At 36.4% G+C, this 27853-nt stretch overlaps 9 protein-coding genes across 12 annotated transcripts; 6 read left to right on the top strand and 3 right to left on the bottom strand.

Annotated features, from left to right (window-relative positions):
• Positions 1–1740: 1740 nt before the first annotated feature.
• LOC120766543 (holocytochrome c-type synthase) lies at positions 1741–3056 on the top strand. Its single transcript, XM_040092120.1, has 3 exons — positions 1741–1888; positions 2015–2623; positions 2682–3056. Exons 2-3 carry the CDS (start codon positions 2022–2024, stop codon positions 2938–2940), a joined length of 861 nt encoding a protein of 286 aa, XP_039948054.1. The 5' UTR covers positions 1741–1888; positions 2015–2021; the 3' UTR covers positions 2941–3056.
• A 598-nt stretch (positions 3057–3654) lies between these two features.
• Positions 3655–7340, bottom strand: LOC120770866 (MICOS complex subunit Mic60). Of its 2 annotated transcripts, XM_040098489.1 has the most exons (12): positions 7131–7340; positions 6583–6716; positions 6307–6521; positions 6200–6243; positions 5945–6135; positions 5736–5884; positions 5496–5662; positions 4898–5426; positions 4805–4825; positions 4550–4708; positions 4198–4486; positions 3655–4136 (listed from the first exon to the last, which is right to left on the bottom strand). In XM_040098489.1, exons 1-12 carry the CDS (start codon positions 7173–7175, stop codon positions 3959–3961), a joined length of 2121 nt encoding a protein of 706 aa, XP_039954423.1. In that variant the 5' UTR covers positions 7176–7340; the 3' UTR covers positions 3655–3958. The 2 variants fall into 2 exon arrangements, with proteins under 2 accessions (XP_039954423.1, XP_039954432.1); XM_040098498.1 differs by lacking the exon at positions 4805–4825 and having other exon boundaries at positions 3959–4136.
• A 56-nt stretch (positions 7341–7396) lies between these two features.
• LOC120770886 (39S ribosomal protein L35, mitochondrial) lies at positions 7397–8221 on the top strand. Its single transcript, XM_040098533.1, has 2 exons — positions 7397–7545; positions 7606–8221. Exons 1-2 carry the CDS (start codon positions 7521–7523, stop codon positions 8112–8114), a joined length of 534 nt encoding a protein of 177 aa, XP_039954467.1. The 5' UTR covers positions 7397–7520; the 3' UTR covers positions 8115–8221.
• A 66-nt stretch (positions 8222–8287) lies between these two features.
• Positions 8288–9886, bottom strand: LOC120770874 (fumarylacetoacetate hydrolase domain-containing protein 2). Of its 2 annotated transcripts, none has more exons than XM_040098512.1 (3): positions 9663–9886; positions 9139–9535; positions 8288–8926 (listed from the first exon to the last, which is right to left on the bottom strand). In XM_040098512.1, the coding sequence occupies exons 1-3, from the start codon at positions 9758–9760 to the stop codon at positions 8435–8437; spliced, it is 987 nt and encodes a 328-aa protein (XP_039954446.1). In that variant the 5' UTR covers positions 9761–9886; the 3' UTR covers positions 8288–8434. The 2 variants fall into 2 exon arrangements, with proteins under 2 accessions (XP_039954446.1, XP_039954454.1); XM_040098520.1 differs by having other exon boundaries at positions 9139–9601; positions 9663–9755.
• Positions 9887–10487: 601 nt separating this feature from the next.
• On the top strand, positions 10488–12682 carry LOC120769052 (isocitrate dehydrogenase [NAD] subunit beta, mitochondrial). Its single transcript, XM_040095905.1, has 7 exons — positions 10488–10529; positions 10706–10750; positions 10810–10908; positions 10970–11086; positions 11147–11602; positions 11675–11800; positions 11862–12682. Exons 1-7 carry the CDS (start codon positions 10488–10490, stop codon positions 12090–12092), a joined length of 1116 nt encoding a protein of 371 aa, XP_039951839.1. The 3' UTR covers positions 12093–12682.
• Positions 12683–12772: 90 nt separating this feature from the next.
• Positions 12773–15388, top strand: LOC120769061. The gene is made up of 5 exons (XM_040095916.1): positions 12773–13348; positions 13410–13547; positions 13642–13804; positions 13894–14128; positions 14676–15388. The coding sequence occupies exons 1-5, from the start codon at positions 13047–13049 to the stop codon at positions 14930–14932; spliced, it is 1095 nt and encodes a 364-aa protein (XP_039951850.1). The 5' UTR covers positions 12773–13046; the 3' UTR covers positions 14933–15388.
• Positions 15380–17167, top strand: LOC120769068. Its single transcript, XM_040095928.1, has 5 exons — positions 15380–15681; positions 15749–15883; positions 15955–16054; positions 16486–16711; positions 16789–17167. Exons 1-5 carry the CDS (start codon positions 15395–15397, stop codon positions 17040–17042), a joined length of 1002 nt encoding a protein of 333 aa, XP_039951862.1. The 5' UTR covers positions 15380–15394; the 3' UTR covers positions 17043–17167.
• On the bottom strand, positions 17075–19587 carry LOC120769037 (kanadaptin). Of its 2 annotated transcripts, XM_040095892.1 has the most exons (5): positions 19005–19167; positions 18390–18936; positions 18185–18321; positions 17931–18116; positions 17075–17866 (listed from the first exon to the last, which is right to left on the bottom strand). In XM_040095892.1, the coding sequence occupies exons 1-5, from the start codon at positions 19086–19088 to the stop codon at positions 17156–17158; spliced, it is 1665 nt and encodes a 554-aa protein (XP_039951826.1). In that variant the 5' UTR covers positions 19089–19167; the 3' UTR covers positions 17075–17155. The 2 variants fall into 2 exon arrangements, with proteins under 2 accessions (XP_039951826.1, XP_039951819.1); XM_040095885.1 differs by having other exon boundaries at positions 18390–19587.
• Positions 19588–20345: 758 nt separating this feature from the next.
• On the top strand, positions 20346–26023 carry LOC120782652 (high-affinity choline transporter 1). Its single transcript, XM_040115025.1, has 9 exons — positions 20346–21168; positions 22131–22441; positions 22569–22676; positions 22761–22916; positions 22988–23416; positions 23491–23812; positions 23875–24147; positions 24212–24323; positions 25621–26023. The coding sequence occupies exons 2-9, from the start codon at positions 22276–22278 to the stop codon at positions 25936–25938; spliced, it is 1884 nt and encodes a 627-aa protein (XP_039970959.1). The 5' UTR covers positions 20346–21168; positions 22131–22275; the 3' UTR covers positions 25939–26023.
• The last annotated feature ends 1830 nt before the right edge of the window (positions 26024–27853 follow it).

Below are 27853 nucleotides of genomic sequence, written 5' to 3'. Positions count from 1 at the left end.
TACATTTTTATATTGTTTCTTGTGCCGATTTCCTCCCTTCGCTATCCATTTTTTTCTGGAATCGTAGCTTTATCCCTGCCGCGTTGTGAAATCTTTTAGGTAATTTTCTTCCCTCCTCTACTTTTTCAACGCCGTTCTTCAAACTCCGCATGTAGACATTCCTTCTTTGTAATGCCTTCAACTTTTCTTTTTTATTCTGGCAGCGAATTGAAAGTGTAAGAAGAGTGTATGTTTGCTTTTTTGTCATTCTTTAACATAAAAGGACACGCACCGCGCCGCATCATGAAAGGATTGATTAATGATTCGTTGATTTTCGCCCTTATTCTCTTTAGTTACACTTGGCCAGGCCAACTAATCCCCGATTGTCTTGCAGCTCTGCCATCTAATGCGAAACAGACTGAAAAAGTTTATACTTTTGCGTAAAATGGGTTCTAATAAATAGTCAACATAATTTACTAAAACCAACAGTCATAGCATTTGATACCCAAAAATTAAGTTAGGATCTCGGGGCCATTTGGTTTCAACAAGACAGCGCCACTTCTCAGATAATTTCACGTTTTGGGCCGATTGACCGCCAAGATCGTGTGATATCACACCGTTAGACTTTTTCCCGTGGGGATATGTAAAATCTAAAGTTTATTCGGACAATCCAGCTTCGTTTCAAGACTAGGAGCAAAACATTCACCAGCTAACCGTCGAGATGCTCGAACGAGTCATCAAAAATTGTACTCAACGGATGGACCATTTGAAACGAAGCCGCCACTAACATTTGAAAGAGGTAATCTGTAAAAAATAAATGCGAAAGATTGGTATTTTGAATAATAATAAAAACTTCCCAAATATCATCTAAATAATAGCAACAAAATAGAACCGAGTAACTTGGCCACGGGTGCTGTTAATTATATATGGTTGAAATTGTTTCGTGTCATCGTCTTCATCTGAATCCGACGTATCTGAATTAAGCGTTGCTATAATTAATTCATTTTCTTTTTATATAATCTACTTAGGAAGCTCGGTAATTGAAAAATAAATATTTAATTTTTGCTCTTATTTTTTTGTACGACATTCTCAACCAATCTTAAAGATTAACTATAACCGAACACTGGACCACATCATAACCAACTTTACTTTGTCTAAACGTGACGCCAAGATAACGTACAAATAAAATTACTTCTCTCGTTTTTTAAGGTTCTTCAGAAACACGATTGCCGTGAAAATGTTCAATTTTATATTTTTAGTGATAAAATTTGTGAATATGCAGGAATATTACACATAATAGTCGCAATGAAACAAAATTTAAATCTGCTTCGAAAGGAAATGATTTCTTTCAAATTTTATGTTTAGTAAATAAACCAAAGCTTAAACGAGTATAATTGGGTAACACAATTTAACCAATAAAACTATTGCTTTTGCAATTTGTCTTTGTACGAGTTGTGACTTTGCGGTTTGACATTTATACTGGGAAATATTCATATGACCACCCAGTAGCAGAGAACGTATAAACGACGCATAGAACGTACATGATATACAGAGAACGTACAGAGAATATGATATACGCTCTCTGTCTATAATATACGTTCTCTGCTCTGATTATACGTTCTCTGATAAAAACAAACAAAAAAAATCTCACCACTTTAATAAACAACCACTTTTGTTTAGTATGGCAACGCAGTTTACATCCCTCAGAAAATGTGTCAAATTCAACTGTCAAATGTGTATATTATAACCTTAAAAGCTTTAAATAACATCATCAGTACTCGTAGATTTGCGACTACCCCTCGTGGGGAAGAATTTTTGTAACAAAATTACATAAATTGCTAGACGTGTAATCTCGACTTGTTTCTTAAATTACATTAATAAAAATATTAAATTTGCAATTGCTTTAAATGTAAGTGCTGCCAATACGTGAAATATACTATAAAATAGTTTTAATTATGCAACAACATTGACCCACTCTAGGGGGGATGTAAAATCATATGACCCAGTTCAATAATAAACATTAATATAATTATAGATTGATAATGGGTAATACAATCACAAGCGTCCGTATGGAGGCAGCACCACAAATGCCTAAAGATCATATTCACATGGCTGCCACGGGTGCTGCACCACCTCCAGAGTGTCCAATGCACCAGAAAGGAGGTGCTGCTCCAAAGAGTACACAACAGCGACAACAAGAAAAAATTACAACTACTGCCACTCCACCAGCATCCGAGTGTCCGGTTCAGCATGGTCAAAGTGACATTAATCCACTCAATATGATGCCACCTGCCAATCAACAACCAGCACCGGATCAACCCTTTTCTCTGTCCACAGACCGTCAAACATCGAGCATACCAAAAGTGACAGAAGATGGTAGTCAGCAGTTCTGGCAATATCCAAGTCAGCAAATGTTTTGGAACGCAATGTTAAGGAAAGGTTGGCGTTGGAAGAATGACGATATTTCACAGAAAGATATGGGCGATATTATTTTCATTCATAATGCCAACAATGAACAAGCCTGGAAAGAGGTACTTAAGTGGGAAGCATTGCATGCTAGGGAGTGTGGAAATCCACGTTTAAAGAGTTTTGGTGGTAAAGCTGCCGATTATAGTCCACGTGCACGCATACGCAGCTGGCTGGGGTATGTTTTACTCGTTTTTACATTATCAGCTCAAAATAATTATATTTATATTTATTAGCTATGAATTGCCGTTCGATCGTCATGACTGGATTGTTGATCGTTGTGGCAAAGATGTTCGTTACGTTATTGATTACTACGATGGCGGCGTGGTGGACAAGGATTATAAATTTGCAATACTCGACGTTCGTCCTGCAATGGACTCGGTCGGAAATGTTTGGGATCGAATGAGAGTCGCTTATATGCGTTGGAAGTTTGCAGCATTGGACTCCATTGCAGGCAATCGAACAGAAACTGGCAGCGGCAAAGTTGACCAATAAACTGAATTGACATGTTCTCATAGCTCGTTTTTGAATGCAGGCGATAGTTTAATTTATTTCAAAACTACTGGACTACACTTACTAATTATGTATATATTTAACTGATAGGATATTCAAATAAAATATTTACGAAAACAAAAAAACCTTCATTTAGTTTTATTTAATTTTTTTAAGTATTTTTCAGTTCAGTAATTGTACAAATGATCAGCATTAAGAGCTGAGTTGATTTAGACATGTCCGTCCGTCGATCTGTATATACGCGAGTCTCTCAGTTTTTAAGATATCGCTCTGAAGTTATGCACACTTTCCTTTCTCCACGAGAAGCTGCTGCTGGAAGCGACATCGACATACAAACTGAACGATCAAATACAAGTCCTTGTGCGAAAACTTTATAAGTTGGACGAGATATCTCCACGAAATTTGACACGGATTATTCTCCTTGAATTGCTCCAAAGGATCAATCTCGTTAGAAATTGTTCAAATCGTATTACTACAGCATATAACTGACCGATCAAAATCAAGAGATATTTTTATAGATTTTTATGCTATAAGAAATGCTCCTGTGAAGGGTTTTGGTGCAGCAGTAACTAACAGCTGTTTTTTGTTTGATATTTAAAGTTATTAATGGAATTTGAGGAGAACATTTGAAGAATAAAAATTACTGTGAAGAAAATGACGGTATTACCAGCGACCATAAATAAAAATCACCAACAATTTCAACCTTCTTACTATTGCGTATGTGTTTCTTCCTTTATTTCTTTATCAACATTACAACAACTTGTTCAATTCTTTACATTCGGAATGCGCAACTAAATCAACAATTATAAATTAGCGGTAATTTCAAAACTAAAAAAAAAAAACTATGTAAAATGAATTTTAAATTATTTAAAGCGTTGATTTAATTTGCCGGATAAGTCTAATGTATGAAAATACAGTAACTGATTGATACCAATGATACTTCCGCATGCAATCGATTTTTCTTTATCTTTTATGGTTTAAGTCAATTCAATATTTTAATTTACAAATATAACAGGCCACTTGCAGCAGCATGGGCCATTAACGTATTGGCAGCTTGTTTGGTTTCCAGCGTTAGACGCGTTTCATTTAACCAATCACATGCAACCCGACGTGCACCACCTTGCAACAGATTCATGTACTTCAAGGCCTGCAGCAGATCTCCACGGTCAACGAAATACCTGAAGCAAGAAGCAAATGATATTAAGTACATTTGTAAGCTGTAACAACAATTCTACTTGCCTAGCTCTGTTCAAAATATCGTAAGTGTCCAATTTACTGTAATCAAATGGTTTGTTTTGCAATTCATCCTGAGAAATGGGATCGTCAGGCTTCAAAATGAACAATGATTGCAAGTATGACAGGAAATAGATGGGGAGGCTAGCTCCGCCTTCCGGTACCAGCGCTAGTTTGCGTGCAACGCGCTCTACATTAATGAAACGTTCACGCAGTGCATCTTCTGTGAACACGCCACGCTCGCTGGCGGCAGTTGGTAGGTTTTGTATAACAACAGAAACCAGCTCGTCGCCCTCTGAAAAAAATTAAATAGATATTTAGAATCGGTCAAAAGTGATAAATCACTTTATATAATTACCAGCCACTTTAGAAATCGCCTTGATTTCACTCTTCAGCGGACGCAACTTATTGCGCCAGTGTACGCCAGGTTCACCAGTGCTTACTGTAGCCCACAAGGCCTGGCAGGCAGCCCAAAGTGCTTGCGCTTGATGGGCAGAACGCTCCGACTCAGCTCGCGCTGTAAATATAGCAATTTATAATTTATTCGTACTTCGTGAAATTCAATATCAATAATATAATCAAATGAAAAGGATTAATTGGGTGAACTCTGTACCTTTAAGCTCATCATCAATTTCTTATTAGTAGCGTTTATAAAGAGATTCGTTATAAATTTGCACATTATAAACAATGGACCAAGTGTGCTTACCTTGTAGAGCAGCATCCATTCCGCGCATTTTGCCAACCATAGCCGCAAGTTGTAATTTATAATTAGCCTTTTCAGTGGCCAGTTTGTCTTCCAATTCACGTGTGAAGTTACGCTTCATTTCGCTTTCCTTCATGGCTATCGCGTCGTTCAAATGATCCATATGCGCTTCAGCTTGCTTTTTCAATTGTTGGCGCAATTGTTTTTCGGAATCAGCTCGGATTTGGAAAATTTTCTTCTGTTGTTCGAGTGCCAGTTTTCGCTTCTCAGCTTCTAAGTGATAATCCAATTGGGCTTTCACTGCATCCGATTCGTTATCACCTCGGAAGGTATCCATCACACGTTTTAGTCTTAGTTCACCATCAGTTTGCAAACGTTGCAGTTCCTTCTGGTAAGCCAGTACATGCGAGTAAGCATGCATGATAAACAAATCCAAATCTTCCTTTGAGAGATTTAGTTTTTGATCCGCCAAATTTAGACCGGGGAATATGGACTCAATTTCCTCAACGAAGTAGTTGCGTGCTTTTTCCACCTATAACCAATATTATTATAGTATTATATACCCAACAGTGGTAGCTAATGCTTTTTATATTATACTCACGTTTCTCCAATATTTTTCGGACACCGCGGCAAGATCCTTATGCTGATATAATTCATCTTTGACGTGGTTAATGTGATCCACCAACGTTTTAATTTTTTTGCGTATGGTAGTGATCTGCTCATGATTATCAGAGGTTACAGCTTTGCTTAGTGCCATCTCACACTTTTCTAAATGCATAAAATTGTGAGTTTGAATAATATATCGAAATATTTAACAATTTCAAATGCTGTGTTTGATTACCAATTTTATCAATAGCTTCACGTGCAGAGTTTTCTGCAGTAGCAACGGAAGTATCGCGAGCACTTGTCTTGTTCCTTAAAGAGGTCCATCTCGAGGTGTCAACATTATCTATGGCATCATCAACGACTTTGCGTACATCATTGTTAAAGCTGAAATGGGAGTTGAAACTTATATTACTTGGCAAATTGAAGAAAATCATTGATAAATACCTCTTGAGAATAGTAATCGCTTTGTTGTATTCTTTTACAGCTAGAGCAGCTGCAATTTCTACCGCATTTTCCAAGTCGGTCACATCCTTCGGCAAAGGTTCAGGTTGTTTACTTATTTTGACAGGTTCGCTAGGTTTGGCAGTAGCAGGCTTTGCGGCAGGCGACGCTTCTTTAGCGGCACTTGCTGTAATCTAAATTGATAAGCTATTGTGTTGAAATGGAAATTTTTTATGAATATATAAGTCTATAACTCACTGGTTTTGCTGGCGGGGAGGTTTTCGTTGGTGCAACTTCTGATTCTGTGAAATTTTATAATTTATTTTTTAACGATAATTATCCAATTTAGAATTTAACAAACTTACGCTTAGAAGCAGATTTTTCGGAGCCTCCAAACCAACCAGTGACAGTCGATGTGGCGCTATCAATCGTTTTCGTGACATTGTTGAATTGTTTCTTGACACCATCAAACTGCTTATTTATATCTTCAAGAGGGTCTTTTGACTCTAAAGCAACTTTTAAAACGTAGTCGGCACCAGGAACATTTTGTTCGACTTGTTTTCGAAATTTCGGGTCGTATCTGAAAATTTATATTATTTATATATATAAATATATGGTATTTAAGTGTGATATTAACTGACTTTGCGTATCCAATTACTCCACCGACAGCGACAAGGGGCGATAGAAATACCAGCACTTTGCCAAAACCGGCTTCTCGTACATTAGGTGGCAGGCCATTGCTATAGTTTTTTCGGCTATATTGGCTCAATGTGATCTGAAATGCGAATTAAATTAAATAAAGAATTGATCTCAATAAGCAAACGTTAGGTGATGGGTATCTAGTATTCAATTAATAATAACAATTGTCATTATTGTGGTGTAGCTATTTGTAGAAAGTTTACGCACCACATGCTAAAAAAACGAATATGTATTGCAATTTAAGATTCATATCAATTTTCTTTTGGAATTTGGATTATATTTGGTCAAAACGTATAAATATTGCATTAATAGATGACATAACAATCTATTTGTCTACACGGGCGTTAAGGTGAGCAGAGCGCTTGCTGCCCCTTTGCTTTCCGTTTTGTTGAGTGATAGTGGTTGTAGTACCTCACGCATAGATGTGATGACGGCACATAAGCATTTTTATATCTTTTACAACACAATTCTTTAAAATAGTTACACTAACCTGTATGGCGTCTCGGCATGGTCGTTTCAGTGCTAGACGATACATATTGCTATAAATTTTGGAATAATTAATATCGTGGGTGCAATTCCAATTCCTTTGCGAGCCGGTGCTTAACGTCCTCCCGCGATCTAGACAAAAACGAAAACTTTTTTCTGTTTTGCACCAAACTGAGCCACTATTTTGCACAGAGAGTGGAAATGTTACGATGACAATTGAGGAAATATAATTGGAACAATAATAAAAACTGACATCTACATGTGTCGGCAATGTAGTACGTTAACGTCATGGGTAAATGTCAATATCATATGTGATTTTTTGGTTATATTCTACGCGGTTATGGAATCAATCTGAATAATACATATAATAGTAGACCACAAAAATAACAAAAATATGCTTCGGACATTGTTTTCTGGAGGTAAATTTTTAAATATTTGGGAATAAATCAATATGTCAAAGTTATCTTTTAATTTTTCAGCCGTCCGTACGGTCTCTCAACTAGCAAATCAAAACATCGCAATCGCCCCCATGAAGCGTGCACTTTCTTACCAAGTTTGTAACCCGTGGGCAACCACAAATTCCACTCTTCTTTCTAAACTACCATGCACAGTTTCAACAGATTTGTTAAAACCAGTTGTGCCAGTTTTCAGTGCACCTCAACAGCAAACGCGTTCGTTAACAAAATTCTCGCTTAATAAAGGGAAACGAAAATCCGTAAAGGCTGTACTTAAACGTTTTAAACGTCTCGATTGGGGAATTTGGGTACGCACTCACACAGGCCGAAATAAAAAATTGTTTAAGAAATCTCCCGAGCTGCGCAGAAGACTACGTCAACACATTTTCACAAATTCAACACAGAGTTACATGCTGGACAAAATGGTTACTAGTTTTTGGCGTCGTCCGAAATACTACATAGATGACCCGTACACCCCTTACCATAAAAGAGATGAATTCTTTGCCACAAAAAGTAAAACCTTTAAAGTTTAAAATACTTTTATGTAGAGATCTACATTATCATTAGTCCTATGCTTATATTGCCGGAATGTGGCCATTATATTACCTTTAAAGCATAAAATAAACATTTGAAACAAAAACATATTTTTCTTTAAAACCAAAACTACGTTTAATATATGTACATATGTATCAAATTATACAATCGTTACAATTTATAAATGCTTTCCTTTATTTAGTTACAGTTTCAATAATTTTTTTAAATATAACAAAAAGTTAACAAATCACAAAAGTAAATTTTTAAATGCAGAACCATTTTACACTTATTTTCGAAACACTCTTGGCAAATTATCACTTCAAGAGTCTGCGACTACTTTGTTAACCATTTTACCCAAACATTGTATTTCAGTTTCAATAACATCACCAGGTTTCAAATACTCTGGTGGGTTTCGGTACATGCCAACACCCTTTGGTGTACCAGTTAGAATAAGATCACCTGGCTTCAGAGTGATACTCTGCGTTAATCTATGTATGACGTCATCAATTTTGAAAATCATATCGCCAGTGAAGTGGTTTTGCTTTTCGACACCATTGACAACTGTGCGGACATTTAGATCATATACGTCTTTGATAAGGCTTTTATGGACAATTGCTGGTCCTAAAGGAAGAAATGTGTCCATTGATTTTCCTATTAGGAATTGTCCTCCATTGCGTGACTTTTGCCAATCTCTAGCAGAAATGTCCTGAGCTATTGTGTATCCAAATACATAGTCCATCGCATTTTCCTTTGGCACCTTTCTGGCTTCCTTTCCAATGACCACAGCTAATTCAACTTCCCAATCAATTTTCTGAAAAATTATAAATAAATTTATTTAAATATATATAATTATTTTATGTTCAGTTTATTTAATTGGTAATAGAAATATTCATAAAAATAATTTCAATATCAGTTGGCGACTTATCAGAATAACTTATATCACAACACGAGATCAGTTACATATACATACATACATACAAATGTAGATACATACGTACTTAACATTTTCCGTTGAGGACTTACCGTAGTGATTTTATGTGCGATAACGTCTCCAGTTGGACCTGTCAAAGCTGTGTTAAACTTGCTGAAAAAAATTGGCTCGCTGGGAGCAGGTTTGTTTTGCTCTTCGCAATGATCTTTATAATTCAATCCTATGCAAATGATCTTTTGTGGATTCACCACAGGTGGTAAAAGAATGTGCGCATCGGACATGTCTTCACTTGGGAGACCCTCTACCTTGCGTTGAACCTCTTCCATTGAAATACCTTGAGAGATAAATGAAACCATATCGTTGGAAATGCAAGCTCCACCGGATAATTCTACGAGCTTTGTTCCATCCTCAGACACTACTCCAAGCCGTCTACGGTTATCATTCTTACGCAAAAATTGTACGAAACGCATTTTCGGAATATTAGATCCACTAAGAATTAAAAAATAAAACTAAATTAAGAATTAAGCACCTCTCTCGTTGAACGAAAAATATGGTCTAAAAGATAACTTCGCAGATTAGACACACATCAGCTTTCTAAAAAATTTCTGCGGCTCACCTTGAACACTTCAGTCGAATGAATTGCAATGGAGAATTGCCACCGGCTACAAGTTTAGAGCAATTTTTATGCAGACGTAGAGCGACTCTTAAAGCCATCCGAAAGTATGATTTAGCACTTTAGTTAAGAATTTAGAACACCAAATTTTGCAATAATTACACCATGAATTTACTGATAATTTTATAGTTTTTTTTTTTTAATTTGTGTTAATTAATTTTTTTATTGTTATAAAAAGTTAAATCAAAAGTCAGTTATGTCATTTGATGCAGAATGATAACAGCTGATAGAAAATAAATATAAAGAGAGAGAGAAATTTATGATATTCACACTGGTGGCTAAATAATGTAAACAGGTCCATCGCAGCTTCGCACTGCATGACGATTTTAACGTAATTTGATAGGAAAAATAATGCAACGTGTTGTTTTGTTTGCTTGAACGCAGAAAACGTAAATTATTGAGAAGGTCCAATGCGAACAAATTGGTTCTCTGCTTTCAGATTTATATATATACATATGTATATAACTTTGAAAGGCGACGGGAATATTTATATTGGCATCAAAAAGGCAATTATTTGAAAATTTTATTTTGTGGGGTTGGATTTTTCTTCCTTCGTATTCAAATCAAATGGCAATCGCATTCCTTCCCAAACATCTGTTCGATTGCCAATTTGACAGTTTTTCTTTACTGTCAAATAGTGGAATGCTTCCACTGGAAGATCTTAAATCGATTTGCTGATTGTTGGGTTCTCCAACTTTATTTTTGAACGGAGCGGAATTTAATATTTAACTGGGGTTTTTGTAACTGTTGACACTAAATAATATAAACATGGCATTGTTAGCAAGAACCTTTGGTCGCACGCTGATGCAGGTGAGTAGATCTTGGTGTATTTTGCAGCTGCCATGATTTATTACTACTTGACAGTTCTTACATAAACAGAATCGTCGTAGCGCGAATTTAGTGCAAATTTTGAGGTTACAAGCCTTAAATAAAATTCAACAAAATTATTAGGAACTTCTGGTATTTACATATTAATATTTTTTTAGGCGACAGCTGTCCGCTCCATTCATACAACTTCAGCGGTTAACCAAGTAAGAAATTATACTATATATAAGTTAGTTTTTGTTAGTTTTCATTGTACATCTAACAGGACTCTGGTGCTCTTGGCGGTAGCCGTGTGACATGCACATTGATTCCAGGCGATGGTGTCGGTCCGGAATTGGTCTATGCATTGCAGGAAGTCTTCAAGGTAATTATAAACATCATAAGGAATGTATACCTTATTTTTCAAACTATAAATACTTTTTAAGGCAACCAATGCACCAGTAGACTTCGAAAACTACTTTTTATCCGAGGTTAATCCAATTTTGAGTGCCAAATTGGAAGATGTGGTGGCTTCAATTCAGAAGAATAAAGTTTGTATTAAGGTAAGAGAGTAATTAAAATGCACACTCACAATCACCACTAGCATTTATGTTTCATTGCAGGGTATTTTGGCCACTCCAGATTACAGCGTTGCTGGTGAACTTGAAACTTTGAATATGAAATTGCGTAGACAGTTGGATCTGTACGCCAACGTCGTGCACGTGCGCAGTTTACCCAATGTAAAAACCCGCCATCAGAGCATTGATACCGTTATTATCCGTGAGCAAACTGAAGGTGAATATTCGGCGCTTGAGCATGAATCTGTTCCCGGTATTGTTGAGTGCTTGAAAATCATCACCTCAAAGAAGTCCATGCGCATTGCCAAGTTCGCCTTCGACTATGCTACTAAGAATAACCGCAAGAAGGTTACTGCTGTGCACAAAGCCAACATTATGAAGTTGGGAGATGGTCTCTTCCTTAAATCTTGCGAGCAAATGGCAAAGCTGTACCCACGTATTCAATTTGAGAAAATGATTGTTGACAACACAACTATGCAAATGGTTCAACGACCAAACCAGGTGAGTACAACATTTCTGCGTTAACAAAAAAATATATATACATATATGTATCACCGTTTCTTTATTTTCAAGTTTGACGTTATGGTTACACCCAATCTCTATGGTAACATTCTCGACAATATCGGTTCTGGTCTTGTTGGTGGTGCCGGTGTCGTTGCTGGTGCCTCATATTCTGCAGAAACTGTCGTCTTTGAACCGGTAAATTGCACATATGTCATATATATAATCACCTCTTTTACTTAAATCACTTTTTTTACAGGGTGCAAGACACACTTTCGCCGAAGCTGTGGGCAAAAATGTTGCCAACCCAACTGCTATGCTTCTCTGTGGCGCGAAAATGTTGCGTCACGTCAATTTGCCAACATACAGCGAAATGATAACTAACGCTGTTAACAAAGTTCTAAAAGATGGCAAGGTACGGACCAAGGATTTGGGCGGCCAGTCGACAACACAAGACTATACACGTGCTGTCATAGCCAACATTCACTAAACAAAGCAACAGCTGTGAGCGACCAAACCAATCTAATAACAAAGCAAATTGAGTAAATTATTGGCTTAATACCCGACATAATAAAATTAAAAGACGATCAGCCAACAAAAATGTCCAACGAGGGCTTCAAAACATCGTCAGATCATATTGTTGAGATTTTTTAAACAAAATTTTTAGCGTCCAATACTGTTTTATCTTTATTTCAAGTATTAATCTGGCGAATATGTACTTTAAAAACATTTTGTGTTATAGCCGTTGTATTATGAACTCGACGATATACATTTATTCTAATATACATATAATAGTTAAATTTTTGACCTCACTAGACAAACGTATGTAGATATCTAATATCGGCTAACAACTTGATTATTATATTTATTTGTTTTGTCATTATAATGCATTATTTACATTTTTACTTCTACCAAATTGCATGTAACGGAATATATCTTATTTAATTGAATCCCTAGCACAGTAAACTTTATTATGTACAATCATGCCATACAAATATGTCGCAAATGTTGCTTCTGTCCTGTCCTGACGATCTTACAAAATGTTGAGACAGAATAAAATCAATGATATTAATACAGGAATTTGAAAAGTGTATTATTTCACAGAAAACACGAAAACATAACAGAGGGTTAAGACACAGAATACTTTAAAAAATCGATTTGATTCATTTCTTTACGATATCAAGGACGAGCAGATAAATTTGTCATTGTGCGATAATGAATTGTATTTCAAAATTTCAGTATATAATAGTTGAACGAGAAAATTTTGGTTGAAAGCAAAAATATAAAAAAATAACCGATAAGTTTTGCGTAAACAAAGGGCTCAGCTTAATGTTAAGTACCAACGCCGAAGCTAAACAAGCTTGTATTATCCGCTGGTGCATCGGGTACACTTAAAGTTTGAACGGAATCAGTTGTTTCTTCAAAATATCGTGTTAAATTGGAAATGCTAATGAAAAAACTGCCAGCATACAGACCGCAATGCTGTATTACTCCGTTGGCGGTGGCCGCGGAGCACATGTGCTTCTTTCCGGAGCTACGCTCACAATATTCCAAGCTGCTGGAACGCTACCAATGTATGGTAACCAAAAATAAGCGCATTTGGGCTCTTGCTGAGCCAAGACGTCAAACGGGCAAATATTTGACGCCTTGCTTTTGCCCAGAGATTGGTAATCGTAAGGTGGAGATTGTGCGGGATGATATGCCTTCCCGTACGCGGACAGAACAGCTAGCTTTTCCACCTGTGATGTAAGTGTTTGCGTCGCTCCTTTAATTTTACAATTTCATAAACCATAATGACACCTCACAGCCGACTTATGCAACTGAAAGAACGTGACTCCTTTAAGAGTTTCAGCAACCAACGTAAATCCACTGTGAATCGCATGTTACGTAAGAGTATGTTATCCTTGTATAGCCGCTTGTCGAACAAGCAACCTCCCACTAAAAAGTAAGTTGTAGAAAATTAACATACATATGCATGTACATAAGTATGTGTATGGTTTATACACCCAGTTTTGATTAAAACTTAAATTTTTGCGCAGAGAAAAACCGAAGAAGCTCACTGACGCTGAAGAGACGCTCCGGCAGGAACGATTGAAGAAGCTTGCCAAACCACGAGTTGATATTAACAAAGAAGAAGAGAAGAAGGAAAAGGCAGCTAAGCTGGAAAAGCTAGAAAAAGCGAAGCAACAAAAGATACCGAAGGTACTGACTTAAATTGTGATGTTACATCTTTCTTGGAAGATATTTTCGAAATGATACACCTATTTCAAAATATGTGTCGATTTTCATAGGGTTACGGATTTATGGTTAAACCCAAGGGTGCAGGCTCGGCTCTGCGACGTTTCAAAAATTTGTCGAAACCAAGACAATACGAAAGCGATGAACCCAAAGAATGGGTGTTAACCAACAATATGAAATATTACACGCCCTCCGATCGAATTTTAAAAATATCCAAACCGCGTATGTACGAAGTATTTGATCCAGAGGAGGTATACCGCGTGAAGGAAACGGCGCTCAACTACAGAGGTTTGTTTACATAATTTGGGAATACATACATATTTAAGTATATAAAAAAATAAATAATATGAAACATAAACTTTGAAAAGAAAGTTAAAAAAAAAACAAGAAAAAACATTAACTTTGGTTGCATCGAAGCTATAATACCTTTCACAAACACAAAGCATCCATACAAGAACTTGGTTTTGCTTGCAGTTTGTATGGCACCTACATGCTATAGTAGTCCGATCTGAACAATTTGTTGGAAGATTATACAATTGCTCTGAACAATAATCCACACGAAATTTCGTGAAAATATCTCGTCAAATACAACAAAATACGTACAAGCACAGGATTTTGATCGTACAGTTTGTATGGTAGCTAAAAGCACATATGCTGTAGTGGTTCGATAAAGGTGTTATCAGGGTATAATAAATCACACTAGATAATTGTAGTTATTCTGGAACGCTTATACCTAAGATAAAGATTAATCAAAAATAATCACAGCAACAGTTGTATAAGCAATATTTAACGTCTGTGGAGACATTTTAAATCAATTTGAATTCATTTCTTACAGCTACGCAACGCATTAGGGAATTGGCTTCGCCGCCTGTTTATCAGCACAAACCGGAAGTCAAAGAAGCGCCGTTCAAAACAAGTCCAAATGCATTAAAGGCAAAGACGTCGCAAAGGATAGTGGAGCTGGCGGCACCAAAGGATTACTTTGACAAGCATACCCGCGCCAATCCATATAAAGTATCACCAAATGCGCTTCGTGCTAGAATTACACCGCGTCTGAGGGAGTTGGCCAAGCCGAAGACGTACATGCTTTAGTGTTCGGCCTTATCGGCATTATTTATTTTACTTGAAAGTGCAAATTATGTATGTGTTTTATTTAAATTTTAAGTTTATGTTTTTATTAAATAAATATGTAGTTGTAGGTTAAATGCGAGTTCTTATTCCAAATGATGCAGCTTGGTAGTGGGCTATTGTATTTTGCATCGGTCATGATTGATTTGAAATACAGTGTCCAACCGCCAAATATTACTTTGGAATTTGATCTCTGCATTGGGCAATCGATAGTTAAAGCATATTTGCAATCTCTAATTTGAGTATAAGTATTTGACTTTCATTTCACTTGAGTCAGTTTTCCACCTTATTGATTATTTTTGGCTTTTCTAAATCTAGAATTTCGGAATTATTGTTTCAAAATACAACCATATGAAATTGTTTTGATAAATATTGAAATTCGAAACGAAATTTATTGTGTAGAAAAAAAATTAAAAAAAGGGAAAAATGCATAAAGTTTCAAGGAGTTCCAAATGTTGTCCAACATTTGACCATCTGCCCGAAAATATAAGTTGTTTTCTACCGGACATATATAAGAGTTGGCATCGGTTAGTGGAACGCCACAAGCATATGTTTACGAAACGTAAACGTTTACTCAAAATCGCTCAACACAATCGGCCCATCAAAGGTCGTTTCATACCCCAATGTCCATGTAAATATAAAAAACCCATAGAGTTTGTTCGGGATGTGCGCATACGAACACGCACAGAGCAATTAGCTCTACCAGCAGTGCGGTAAGTCAATAAATCACAATCTAAGCACATCGAAAAATTTGGTTATTATATTCTTTTGTTTTAACAGAAAACTACTTTTATTTAAAGAAACGGTTAAGGACTTGTTTGAACCTCTGCGCATATTGGGCATAAATCGCTTAATTCGTCTGAGCCTACTGTCTGTTTATAGTCGCCTGACTAACATACAACCGCCACAGAAAAAGTAAAATATTTTTTCTGATCGAAAAAGAAATGTTTAAATGTATGTATGTATGTATATTAACATTTTTACAGAGTTCCAATACATAAATGGGATGAGGCTGAATGGAAAAAGCACATAAAATATCTGAAAAAATTGGCGAAACCCAAAAAAGAGCCAAAGCAACCAAAATTGGTAATTATAAATTCAAATTAAAAGTGACAAATTATAATAAATTAAAAAAAAAATTATAATAAATTAAAAAAATTATAATAAATTAAAAAAAAAATATAATAAATAAAAAAATAATAATAATAAAAAAAAAATAATAATAAATAAAAAAATAATAATAAATAAAAAACAATAATAAATAAAAAAATAATAATAAATAAAAAAATAATAAATAATAATAATAAATAAAAAAAACAATAATAATAAATTTAAAAAAATAATAAATAAAAATAATAAAAATATTAAAATTTAAAAATATAAAACATTTATTAAAATTAAAAATAAAACTATAAAAATAAAAACTAGAAAAATAAAAACTTAAAAATACATATATTAAAAAAAAAACAATTACAAAAATTAATGAAATTAATCTAAGCCCTCTATTTATTGCATAGCCTGTCCAAAGGATGAAACTCGATAAGATGACCCGATTCAACGCACTTGCTCTACCCAAGACGCATGAAGAACCGACTAAAGAGCCTTGGGCACTAACACCAGCCATGAAGACTTATGAGGCATCGGAAAATATAAAGAAAATGGCACTACCAACAGCGCATGATGACTCCGCAATGATTCAAAGCTTGCCAGTACCTATTAACCCTACTGCTTTAACTTACAAAGGTAATTAAACAATTTTGCTTTCACATCTTACATATGTACATAAATAAATATATATTCAATATTTTTCTAACTTTTAGCCACAAAACGCACCAAGGAGTTAGCTACAGCACGCGAGAAAGGAGTGGGAGAATCGGATCTAAAGGAGAATCCATTCTCTATATCGCCGAATGCACTTAAGGCACGTCCCACGGCACGCATCAAAGAGTTGGCTGAGCCAAAGGAGTACGAAAATACACATATACGTGAAAATCCATTCGCAATTTCTCCCGCCGCGCTTAAAGCCAAAGCATCGCCACGGATTATTGAACTGGCAAAACCCAAGGGCAGTTAATATTATGTTTCTTTGTTATTTAAAATTTCCCGTTAAATGTAAATTAGTTGTGATTGTATTTACACTTTTTTTTTATAAAAATGCATGATACAATATTGTCAAATAAAAAAAGCCTAATATCCATACTTGTCATTCAATTCTGTATAGCCATCACCACTTTGATTAGGTGGCGGCACCCACTTGGCATACTTCTCGTTGGATTCGTGCTCCTCGAGCTCTTCCATATCAATTTCTTGTCGCTTTTGACGTTGTCTTTGACGCTGTCTTCGCTTTTTTCTAGTAATTTCCGCTTCTGTAGCATCTTCTGTATGGGTGCATTCTGCTGAAGATGATTTTGTATCAATTGGTTTCGTAGGCATTTCAGCTGGCACATCATCTTCCTTATCACCTTTGGTTATAGGGATGACTGCGGGGCCGTAGAGCTTTTTAGTACATTCTGATGATTGCGATGCTTCAATAATTTCCGTTTCCACAGCTTCTTGTTTACTTTCCTGTCCTTCTTTAGAAGCAGCTGTTTCTATCGAAGAAGATTTAGCTACGCCATTATTTGTTGGTAAACTGATTTCATTATCCTCCTCTACTTCTTCTTCATCAGAAGCCAAATTTGTGTGATTGGCTTTTTCGCTCTTATTAGTTGTAACCATCTTGGCAATCTTAAATTTACTAAACTGATTGCGTTTTCCAATCATGGGCAGCTGTCTCTTCGTACTTGAGTCAGCCGTCGGCGTTTCGCTGGGCTTATTTAAATGGAAATCTATTGGTTTAGCTAATTTTATTAATCTTTGCACTTTTTGCTTTTCGACATTAAGCCGTTGTTGTTCCAACTGCAAATAAAGAAATGTAAATTATTATTTTCCTTACGGTGAATATGTTAAGTAGACGACTTACCCGTAATCTTCGTATTTCGGTCTTATCCAGGTTAGATACGTCATCGGTTAAGTTTTCCATAAAGTGATCGAGATCTTCGCTGTTATTCGACTGAGAAGCCTTTAGACGTCGTTGTGTTTCTTGATAACGCGCTATATCATCGGCAACTCGTTGTAGTTCCATTACTATTTCAGAATCCTTCTTTAGCTGAAATTAAAAAATATATTAATATATTTAGTCCTTGTTTCTGTTACAAACAAAATGTTTTTTCTTACCAAATCTTCGTATGTTAAGGCGACATTAGTTGTAGGATTTGATTTTCGCAACTTTTTCCGTTCAATATCACCTGTTCTGTCAAGAAAATCGTCATCGTCAGAATCTGCTTGTGATTTCACTTTTCTCTTTAAAGGTTCTGAATGAAGAACAGAAAATAGCGTTAATATTTTATGTTACAATAATGGATTTATTTAACATTTTCACCTTGATTTGATTGACGTAGAACACCGTGTCGGTCCAGAATCCGGCAAGCTTCCAAAGCACATTGCACAACACACTCCTTTTTGCGACCTTTATGCACAACCTCAGCTATGATGGGGCGGCCATATGCATCATCCAGTGGTAATTCTACGCGACAAACAAACGATCCGGCAGACATTTCATCGCACTTATATTCTAATTGCAGCCCTTCACGTTCAAAATAGCCCCGAAGAGTTTTCTTAGGATCATCGAGAAATAATTCTTCATTGTTTGTGCTTGCAAATGGATTATGTGATAAGTCAGTTTCCTCATCTGCATCTTCTCCCATACCCCAATTGATTCCCTCATTTCGTTCCCGCTCTTCTGCTTCCGCCGCTTTCCGAATCGCATCAGCTTCAGCGGCAGCTTGTTTTTGTTTTTGTTGTTCACGTAATTCTGTTACAGTTAAATCTGACTCTGGTTCCGCATCTTCTTCCGGGCCTTGTAAAATATAAGATCTTGTGCTGGCACCCAAACGTAACATATGACCAACACGCATGCGTATGAAAACCTGAGGTGGTATACGTTGCTTATTTAAGAATGTGCCATGCGTACTCTTTAGATCATATATATACCAACCCTCTGGTGGATCTGCACTAGTATTATCTTCCTCCGAATCAGATGGTAAATGTTGCTTTTTGGGGCGATACTGAAGAATCGCATGAAAACGTGAAATCGTGGGATGCGCCAATTCGAGATCGTTTGCCGGTGGCGCTAATCGTCCAAACTTCCAAACTGCTTGCTTTTGTAAATTATCGATTTCACTTATTATTTGACCCGATTTTAAAACTTCAAATTTATAGTTGGTAGTTTCGGGTGGCGGCTCAGACCATGGTGGCACTTTGTAAGGGCAAACTTGATTTGGCGTATTGGCACTAGGCGCTTTTGGAATTTCTTTTACTTTATCATTTTCCGCAACTTTAACATCGTTTGGTTGCGCTTCTTGAGGTTTTTCCACTTTGCCGGACGGGTTTGTTGGCATAAGCGGAACTTTGAATTCGTCCATAATTTGTACTATGTTATGGGTTTTACTATAAGATTGGAGCACAAGGATTTGCTGGACTTAAATACAATATATATTGTATTATTAAACTGATATATTACTATTAAAACTTTTCTTGATGCGCTCGAAATGCTATAAACATTTAATGTAAAATCACAAACTTAAACGTTTAAATGCCAAAAGACAGCTGTTCAAGCGAAAGTGTTTTGACGTAAACAATGATGCCAGTTACATTATTTTATAATGTTTTTTTGTTATAAACTTAAAAAACAATAAATTGAACAAATAAACTTAAAGTAATAAGATATAATACTAACATAACGAAAAATATAGTGGAGATGTAATCAAAATTATATAAAGTATATGAAAAATCAATTAATTAAAAAAAAGAAAAACAACACCAACAACATTGTGGCGATATTTTATATAAAATTGTTCAAGTAAAACTAAGCTAAAACAAAATTTGATACAATAGTATATAAATGTGTTATATGTAATATTTAAAATTCCTAACTATACTATTGTATACCTGTCGTAAAGCATCGTAAAATCGTAAAATTATAAATTTTTACATTTGTTTTTTGTATAATTTTACGATTTTACGATGCTTTACGACAGGTTGTGAATTGCTCATATATGTAATAACTATATATGTGTATTTATATGTATAAATGTATATGTGTACAATTCTCACCACATTACCCCTCCATGATTTCAAAACAATTTTGGCCTTCCATTACGACTCCTACATCAATGTGCTGCCCCTAGTTTTCCAACCACTCAAATTTCCCCGACTACTTCCAGAAATGAATCAAGCACTCTGTCACAAATACACACTAAAATTGCACGGCACGATTAAATACCTTCACAGGAAGTCTTCCAGGCTTTGACAATCAGTTACCGAATTGCCACCGAAACGTTAGCACCGACTTAGGCGCCGGTTTGTGATGACTGCAGCAAAAATAAAATAATTACAACAATAATATAATAACTAAAAATAAAAAATAATAATTTAATTAATAAAAGAAGCGACGTACGAATTGTAAACAGTATCTACCGGAAAGAAAAGACTTGCTTTCAAGGTTATTGAAAATCGTCTGAAGTATACGTTCAGGCGCACTTTTCTTTTCGCGCACACCTATTCGCCAGTCAATTAGTGTGTCCAGTCAAGGTGGACGCTGAAAAGAAAGTTATATATTTTAAGGCGCTCTACGGTGTGTTCACATAGTAGTAGTAGTGCGTGTGGATTGTGTATGCCACCAACGGTTTTCGTTTGCGATCATTGCTTCGGCTGAGCATGAATATACTTTACGTGCAACATCTAAGATCTTAAACTGTAACCGAATGTTACATAACTTGTGAGAATAACGGAAAATAACTTGTATTTGTTTTCAATCAAACGAAATAGCAAATACCGTATTTGATGCGAGCGTTTTGTGAATCGACAATCGTTCGAGCACATGTGCGGGTTACATTTTAAAACGAGAAATAGTCCGTCTCAAAAGACGTCCCTACGCTGGGGCGATAGTTGCAATTTTCATTAACAAAAAAATACAAAAATATTTGTGCTCGCAATTTATTGATATAAATATAATCTAAAAAATATAAATTGGTAATTAAATGCATGCTTGAAGCATATAAAAAAAAGTACATAAGTATTTAAGTAACTAAAAGTAAATACAAAAAAAAATATTCTAAATCAATTGGAAACAGTATCTACACTAAAACTGATTCTGTAAGGTGTGTACACTTTTTTGAAATATACTTTATTTATTTTATCAACGGAAATTTCCATTTATTGCATAATTTTGTGATTACAACGCAAATTCCGTCGAACCAGTTGTTATCTACAGGCGCAATGTAAATCATTAATCAAAGTCAAACAATACGAAAGCACTTCTTTCTCTTATTCCAACCACATAATTTTGTCCTTTCTTGTTGTTGTTAATTCCAATGCTTTAGAAAGAATGAGCGCTTTCTCTGAATTTGCTGCCGCTCACAATCAACTCAGCAATTCACCGTTGTCACTTTCCAATCAAATAGCATCGCCTAAAAGTATGCTTCGAGAAATGTAATTGTGCGTAACTAAGCTGTGTGTGTGCTGCTCCAAGTTCCAGTCAAAACATTTGTGAATGAATTTATTTGTTTAATCTGACCTGCGTATACCGTTACTCAATAACTTTTTGTGTTGTGTTATTACAACGGTAAATTTCAATATAAAGTTTGTCGTCGATCCTTCGGCTGCTCTACTACAGGCAATGCAAGTAGCTTTTCATGCATATTTTCGGCCTCTGCGCTAATCAGAAAATGCCAAGGCTTTGATGCTTAAATTCACACTTTGAACTTATACCAACAATTTTCAAAGTATAATGAATATTTTTTATTAGAATTTTTTCGAATTTTTGAAAATGATCTCTTAAGCCAGTTGTCTGCTAGAACATTTCCCTTTCATACATACGATAAAATTACTAAATAAATTATAATTAATTTTTGACAATATTTTTTCGATACTTTTTTTGTTTAAATATTTTTTAATTAGTGAAATTAGTTTTTCTTAATAAAAAATAAAATATAAAAAAATTCATATTACTATTTTTTAATTTTCATTATTATTAGCATTAATTTATTTTCATGTTTATCTACTTTGCGTTCTAAATAACTACAATGAGTATTTACTATTTACATGCTCCTCACTTAACTAGTGTTCCTTTGGCCCGAATATGTCCATGAAAACTAAATAATAGAAAATTGAAACTAAGCTTGGACAAGGTCATCACTCGAATCACACGGAAATTAAAAACACATTTTTGATTGAAACAATAATCTGGAGATAATACACGCCCCAACATGATTAATATCGCTGGTGTGGTGAGCATCGTGCTCTTCTATCTGCTAATTCTGGTCGTGGGCATATGGGCGGGACGTAAGAAGGCGGCCGGCAATGATTCCGAGGAGGAGGTGATGCTGGCGGGACGCTCAATTGGTCTTTTCGTAGGCATATTCACAATGACCGGTGAGTAAGCGTGTGTGTGTTGTGCATGTGTTGGAGGTCAATTGCTGCGGTGACGTCTAATCACCCAGAAATTTTAAATACCACAATGACATTGAAATAATGCATTCGCTTTCTTTTTGCTGCGCAGCAACTTGGGTGGGTGGTGGCTACATAAACGGCACGGCAGAGGCCATCTACACATCCGGTCTGGTGTGGTGTCAGGCGCCATTTGGTTATGCCTTAAGCTTGGTTTTCGGTAAGTGTGACCCCGTGCAAGTGCCAAAGCACCTCGAGTGTAAGATTATAATTTTTTTATTGCTCTTGTAATGTCTAATTTTAGGTGGCATTTTCTTTGCAAATCCCATGCGTAAGCAAGGTTACATAACCATGTTGGATCCGCTGCAGGACTCTTTTGGTGAACGCATGGGTGGTTTGCTCTTTCTGCCGGCCCTCTGTGGCGAGGTATTCTGGGCTGCTGGCATTTTAGCCGCTTTGGGTGTGTTTGTATTTTATGCTTTATGTGTCAGTAATTTAATCCTTTCTAATTGTACGGTGTAATTTTCATAGGCGCTACGCTGTCTGTAATCATTGACATGGACCACCGCACTTCGGTGATACTCTCCTCGTGTATTGCCATTTTCTACACGCTTTTCGGCGGCTTATATTCCGTCGCTTATACCGATGTCATACAACTATTTTGCATATTTATCGGTTTGTGGATGTGCATACCATTCGCTTGGGCCAATGATCATGTGAAGAGTTTGTCCTCAATGGAGGTGGACTGGATGGGGCACGTAGAACCGGTGAAACAATGGTTCTACATAGATTATGGACTGCTATTGATCTTCGGTGGCATCCCGTGGCAGGTGTATTTTCAGCGCGTGTTATCAAGCAAGACAGCTGGTCGCGCTCAATTGTTGTCGTATGTTGCGGCAGCTGGTTGCATCCTCATGGCAATACCGCCGGTACTCATTGGCGCCATTGCCAAAGCAACAGGTAAACGGAAGTTTATTGCATTTCAATAAAAAAATATTAAAAACTTACTAATTTTCTAACGTTTACTTTTCAAGCATGGAATGAAACCGAATATACCGGCCCCTATCCACTAACCGTCGAGCAGACTAGCATGATATTACCTATGGTACTACAATACCTTACACCCGACTTTGTATCATTCTTTGGTCTTGGCGCCGTTTCGGCAGCTGTCATGTCCTCGGCGGATTCGTCGGTGCTCTCGGCTGCATCCATGTTTGCGCGCAATGTTTACAAATTAATTTTCCGTCAAAAAGCTTCCGAGATGGAGATTATTTGGGTGATGCGTGTGGCCATAATAATCGTGGGCATACTTTCAACTATAATGGCACTTACGATTCCCTCCATTTATGGACTTTGGTAAGTGCGACGCCTGATTTAAAATATTTAAATAGTTTATTTATATTTTACACCCATTGCAGGTCCATGTGCTCGGATTTGGTGTATGTCATTTTGTTCCCACAACTTTTGATGGTCGTGCACTTTAAAAAGCACTGTAATACTTACGGCAGCTTAGCTGCCTACATTGTGGCGCTCTTTATTCGTTTGTCGGGTGGTGAGGCAATGCTTGGTCTGGCGCCACTAATACATTTTCCCGGCTATGACGAGGAGACGCAAACCCAGTTATTCCCCTTCCGCACCATGGCCATGTTAATGAGTCTGATCACGCTGATAGGTGTTTCTTGGTGGACAAAGTATGTATCCAGCGTTTAGTTGGTGAGAAATTATGTAAAATTTATTTTTACTCTTAACTTTTAGGATGATGTTTGAATCGGGTAAACTTCCACCGAATTACGACTATTTTCGTTGTGTCGTGAATATTCCTGAAGATGTACAAAGAGTGGGAGAGCCTTCAGAAGCTGGAGAGCAGGTAAGTTTTGAAAACATCTCGAAAAGTTTAAGTAGAAAGATTGACCGAGGAAAAAGGCCTATGGCGCCTTGAATTGGTTCATGACTCTTTCTTTTTATGACAAAAGTGTGATCCAAGAAAAGAAGAAACTTCAAAGCCAAAATTCTATATATTTTATATAATCAAAACATAACTTTGCTACAAACAAAAACAAAATGGGAAAAGTTGAACCACTTTTAGCACTTTACTTTAAAAATAATCTATCTTCACCTGTTTGTTATACCTGAATAAGGTGTCGATTTAGCAATGTCCGTCTTTATATACGCGAACTAGTCACTCAGTTTTTGAGATATCGTTCTGAAATTTTGTACACATCCTTTCCTCGCCAAGTAGCTGATCATTTATCGAAATCGCCGCTATCGTACCAATATAAAATATAGCTGAGATACAAACTTACCGATTCAAATCATGGACAACGCGGCTAGGTCTCAGATGATCTATCCCTTAAGTTAAAATTTCAATCACTCGTTCGAGCGTTTCGACACATAATCATGTGTTGTTTTACTCTAAGGTCTGAATCGAAGCGGGATTGTCCGCATAGAGTTTAGACTTTACATATCCCCCGAGGAAAAAGCCTAACAGTGTGATATCAAACTTCTCTTTTTGGCCAATCGACCGGCCGAAAACGTGAAATTATCAGCTGACCGAAGTAAATCCATTGATTAATGTGATCTGTAGAAAGTGGCGCCATCTTGTTGAATGTCGCCGAGATCACGAGCTTCAATATCAGCCATCAAATAGTCGGTTATCATGGCGTGATAACGGTTGCCATTGACGGTTATGTTCTCAACGACATCATTTTTAAAGAAATATGAATCGATGATTCCACAGGCTCACAAACCACATCAAACCGTTGTATTTTTCTAGATAAAATGGCAGCTCTTGAATCTCTTCAGGTTGTTCTTTGTCCCAAAGGCGGTAATTTTGCTTGTTTCCACACCCATTGCGCCATTATGGGCCTCATCGCTGAACAAAATTTGGCTCGAAATTGTCGGATCTGCTTGGAACTTTTCAAGAGCTGTATTTTGTACGCTTTCATTTTAATAATCGACGTAAGATGGGCCAAGTCGTTCCATACGTCTGTCTGAGTTGCTTCGAACGGTACCGAATCGACGCTGCAAGGTATTCGTGTACACTCTCAGCTGCCTGCCCATAAGTTTTCATTAATAATAAATTCAGAATTTCTAACCTTCAAAAGCGAATTATGAAAATTTTTAATTTCTGTACATTTTTCTTACTCACTTTATACTCTTTGCAGCTTTCTGTTATGGCTGGTCCATTGGCACGTTCCTATGGTGCAGCCACAATGGCTGGCAAGGATGAGCGTAACGGACGTATTAATCCGGCGCTCGAGTCCGACGATGATTTACCCGTAGCCGAGGCGAAACGTATGAATCAGCAGACAGCGCAGGCGCAGGTGCAGAAAATGTTGAGCAAGGCGACGGGTAAAGGTGGCGGCAGCGCAAGTGACTGCGGGGGCGGAGGTGGAGTCGGCTGTGATGTGGGCATGGGTCTCAATTTAAGCGGACAAGGTATGGCTGTGCCAACTGCTGAGCATGATAATACTGCCTTCTAAGCACATGTTCAAATACACACATAAACACACACATACAAATACATAACGTGCATAAATACTTATAACATTGAATTTAATTATTTAAAAAGTAAAATTAGAAATTTGAAATAATGGAAAAAATGCCTGAAAAGTGGGAAACGAAAATTCGCTAACATCTTAAATGATTTAAAAAAAATAAAAAAAAACAAAATTAACATGCAGAATTTAGCAAAAGTGCTCATGAAACACACACACACATACAAACATGACTTTAAATGCAAATATATTTGGTAACGACTTAGAGGAATGCTTGCCAAGCAGTTGGATAATGCAATCTGAAGGCAATTAATAACTAAGCTTATGAAACAAACATATCAACGCAGCAAAATGCGTAAGGAAGAAGAAGAAACGTAAACTAATTATACAAAACCAATATACATATATATACATACATATATTAACTGCTGTTACAAACTATTTTTGTGTAGTGTTGCCAGTGTTAACAGCTTGTGCTTTTTGTTTTATGTTCAATGTGTTTTTCAGCTAACAAGTACTTAAAGAATAATGCGTATTGTAAAAACTTTAAAAGTAATGCAATGTTAAACATTCTATTTGAAATTAGCATTAGGCAGTATGGTCTTAAAAAGTAACTATAATTATCTATATACATATGTTCGTTTGTTCTATGTATGTATTATGTGCTTGCTGGCAACGGATTCTAATCTATAGCAGTTCATAAGAGAGAACTTTGCACAGAAAACGCAGTAGTGACATTTGTTGTTGTTGGCTTAAATATTGATTACCACACACTAAGTATATGTAATGTTAGTTTTTCTGCGTCATTAATTGTTGAAATTTGCATTTTAGTAACTAAAACTGTTAAATCTTAAGAATATACAAAGAGCTCAGGTGCCGTGAATACGTGTGTCTATAAATGAATAGTTTTAAAATAAGTTAAGTTAATATTTTTAAATTAAATATATTTAATTTCTATGATTTTTAAAAATAATTTCAACCTATAAAATAACTATTTATTTCAACAAATATATTTACATTGCTTCATTGCTTCAGTTGGTAAATTTTTTATTTCGAATAACTTGAATAATCATAGCTAAACTTCTTCGTTAAAATTACTTCAATATGCCGTACATAACTATAGACCAGGGTAGACGCGAAAGCTTCAGACCTGTGAGAATACTCTCCGGACTATGACAGATGAATCTTGATGTCTCCTATCGAAAATCTGTATAGTGAGGCCCGTATGCACTCAGTTAAGGAGCATAATGAACTCTTCTCCAGGCAGTTCTGGTTGAGATGCTTTCGCAGAAATCATCCTTGCAATCACCTGCTTTGAGCGGAATCGCCACCTAGAAACATCAGAAGGTCATTTCGCAACTATGTCGACGACGTGAGACAATACTTCGACTAGACTTCGGACGCAACAAATTTAGGACATTCACAGTGGAGCCATCACCTTCACCGACTCCCTTCCAGTAAATGGTGTTCTCGGAGTCAAACCACCCATTGCAGACGAACAACTCGAGTTGCCGCGAGAAACGAGAGTGACCCTTGATCAGCTTTGTTCTAGATACTGCAGCAGGTTTAACTCCTACTTATCCAGAATAGACCTCGACATATCCAAAATATGTATGTTCTGTGTGCAATGAGTCTCTTCATGATACTGGCCACCTCTTTGCATACCCCACCAACCTCACTCATCCCTGTGGTCCGACCCCGTCGAAAGAGCATGTTTCTTGGGCCTTTCGTTGGATGACGTCGACGGCAACTTAGCTAATCCTTACCATCCTAACGAGGACTAAGTAGCCGCTAAAACAACAACAACATAGACCACGGTAGATAACTTTTGAAAATAATAACATCGTGTTAGGATGAAACCCATCGGAAACGAAAAATCAAATAACAGACATTATAGGAA

This window comes from Bactrocera tryoni, chromosome 1 (genome assembly GCF_016617805.1).
Source record: "Bactrocera tryoni isolate S06 chromosome 1, CSIRO_BtryS06_freeze2, whole genome shotgun sequence".
Taxonomy (NCBI): domain Eukaryota; kingdom Metazoa; phylum Arthropoda; class Insecta; order Diptera; family Tephritidae; genus Bactrocera; species Bactrocera tryoni.
This window is presented reverse-complemented; position numbering and strand designations above follow the sequence as displayed.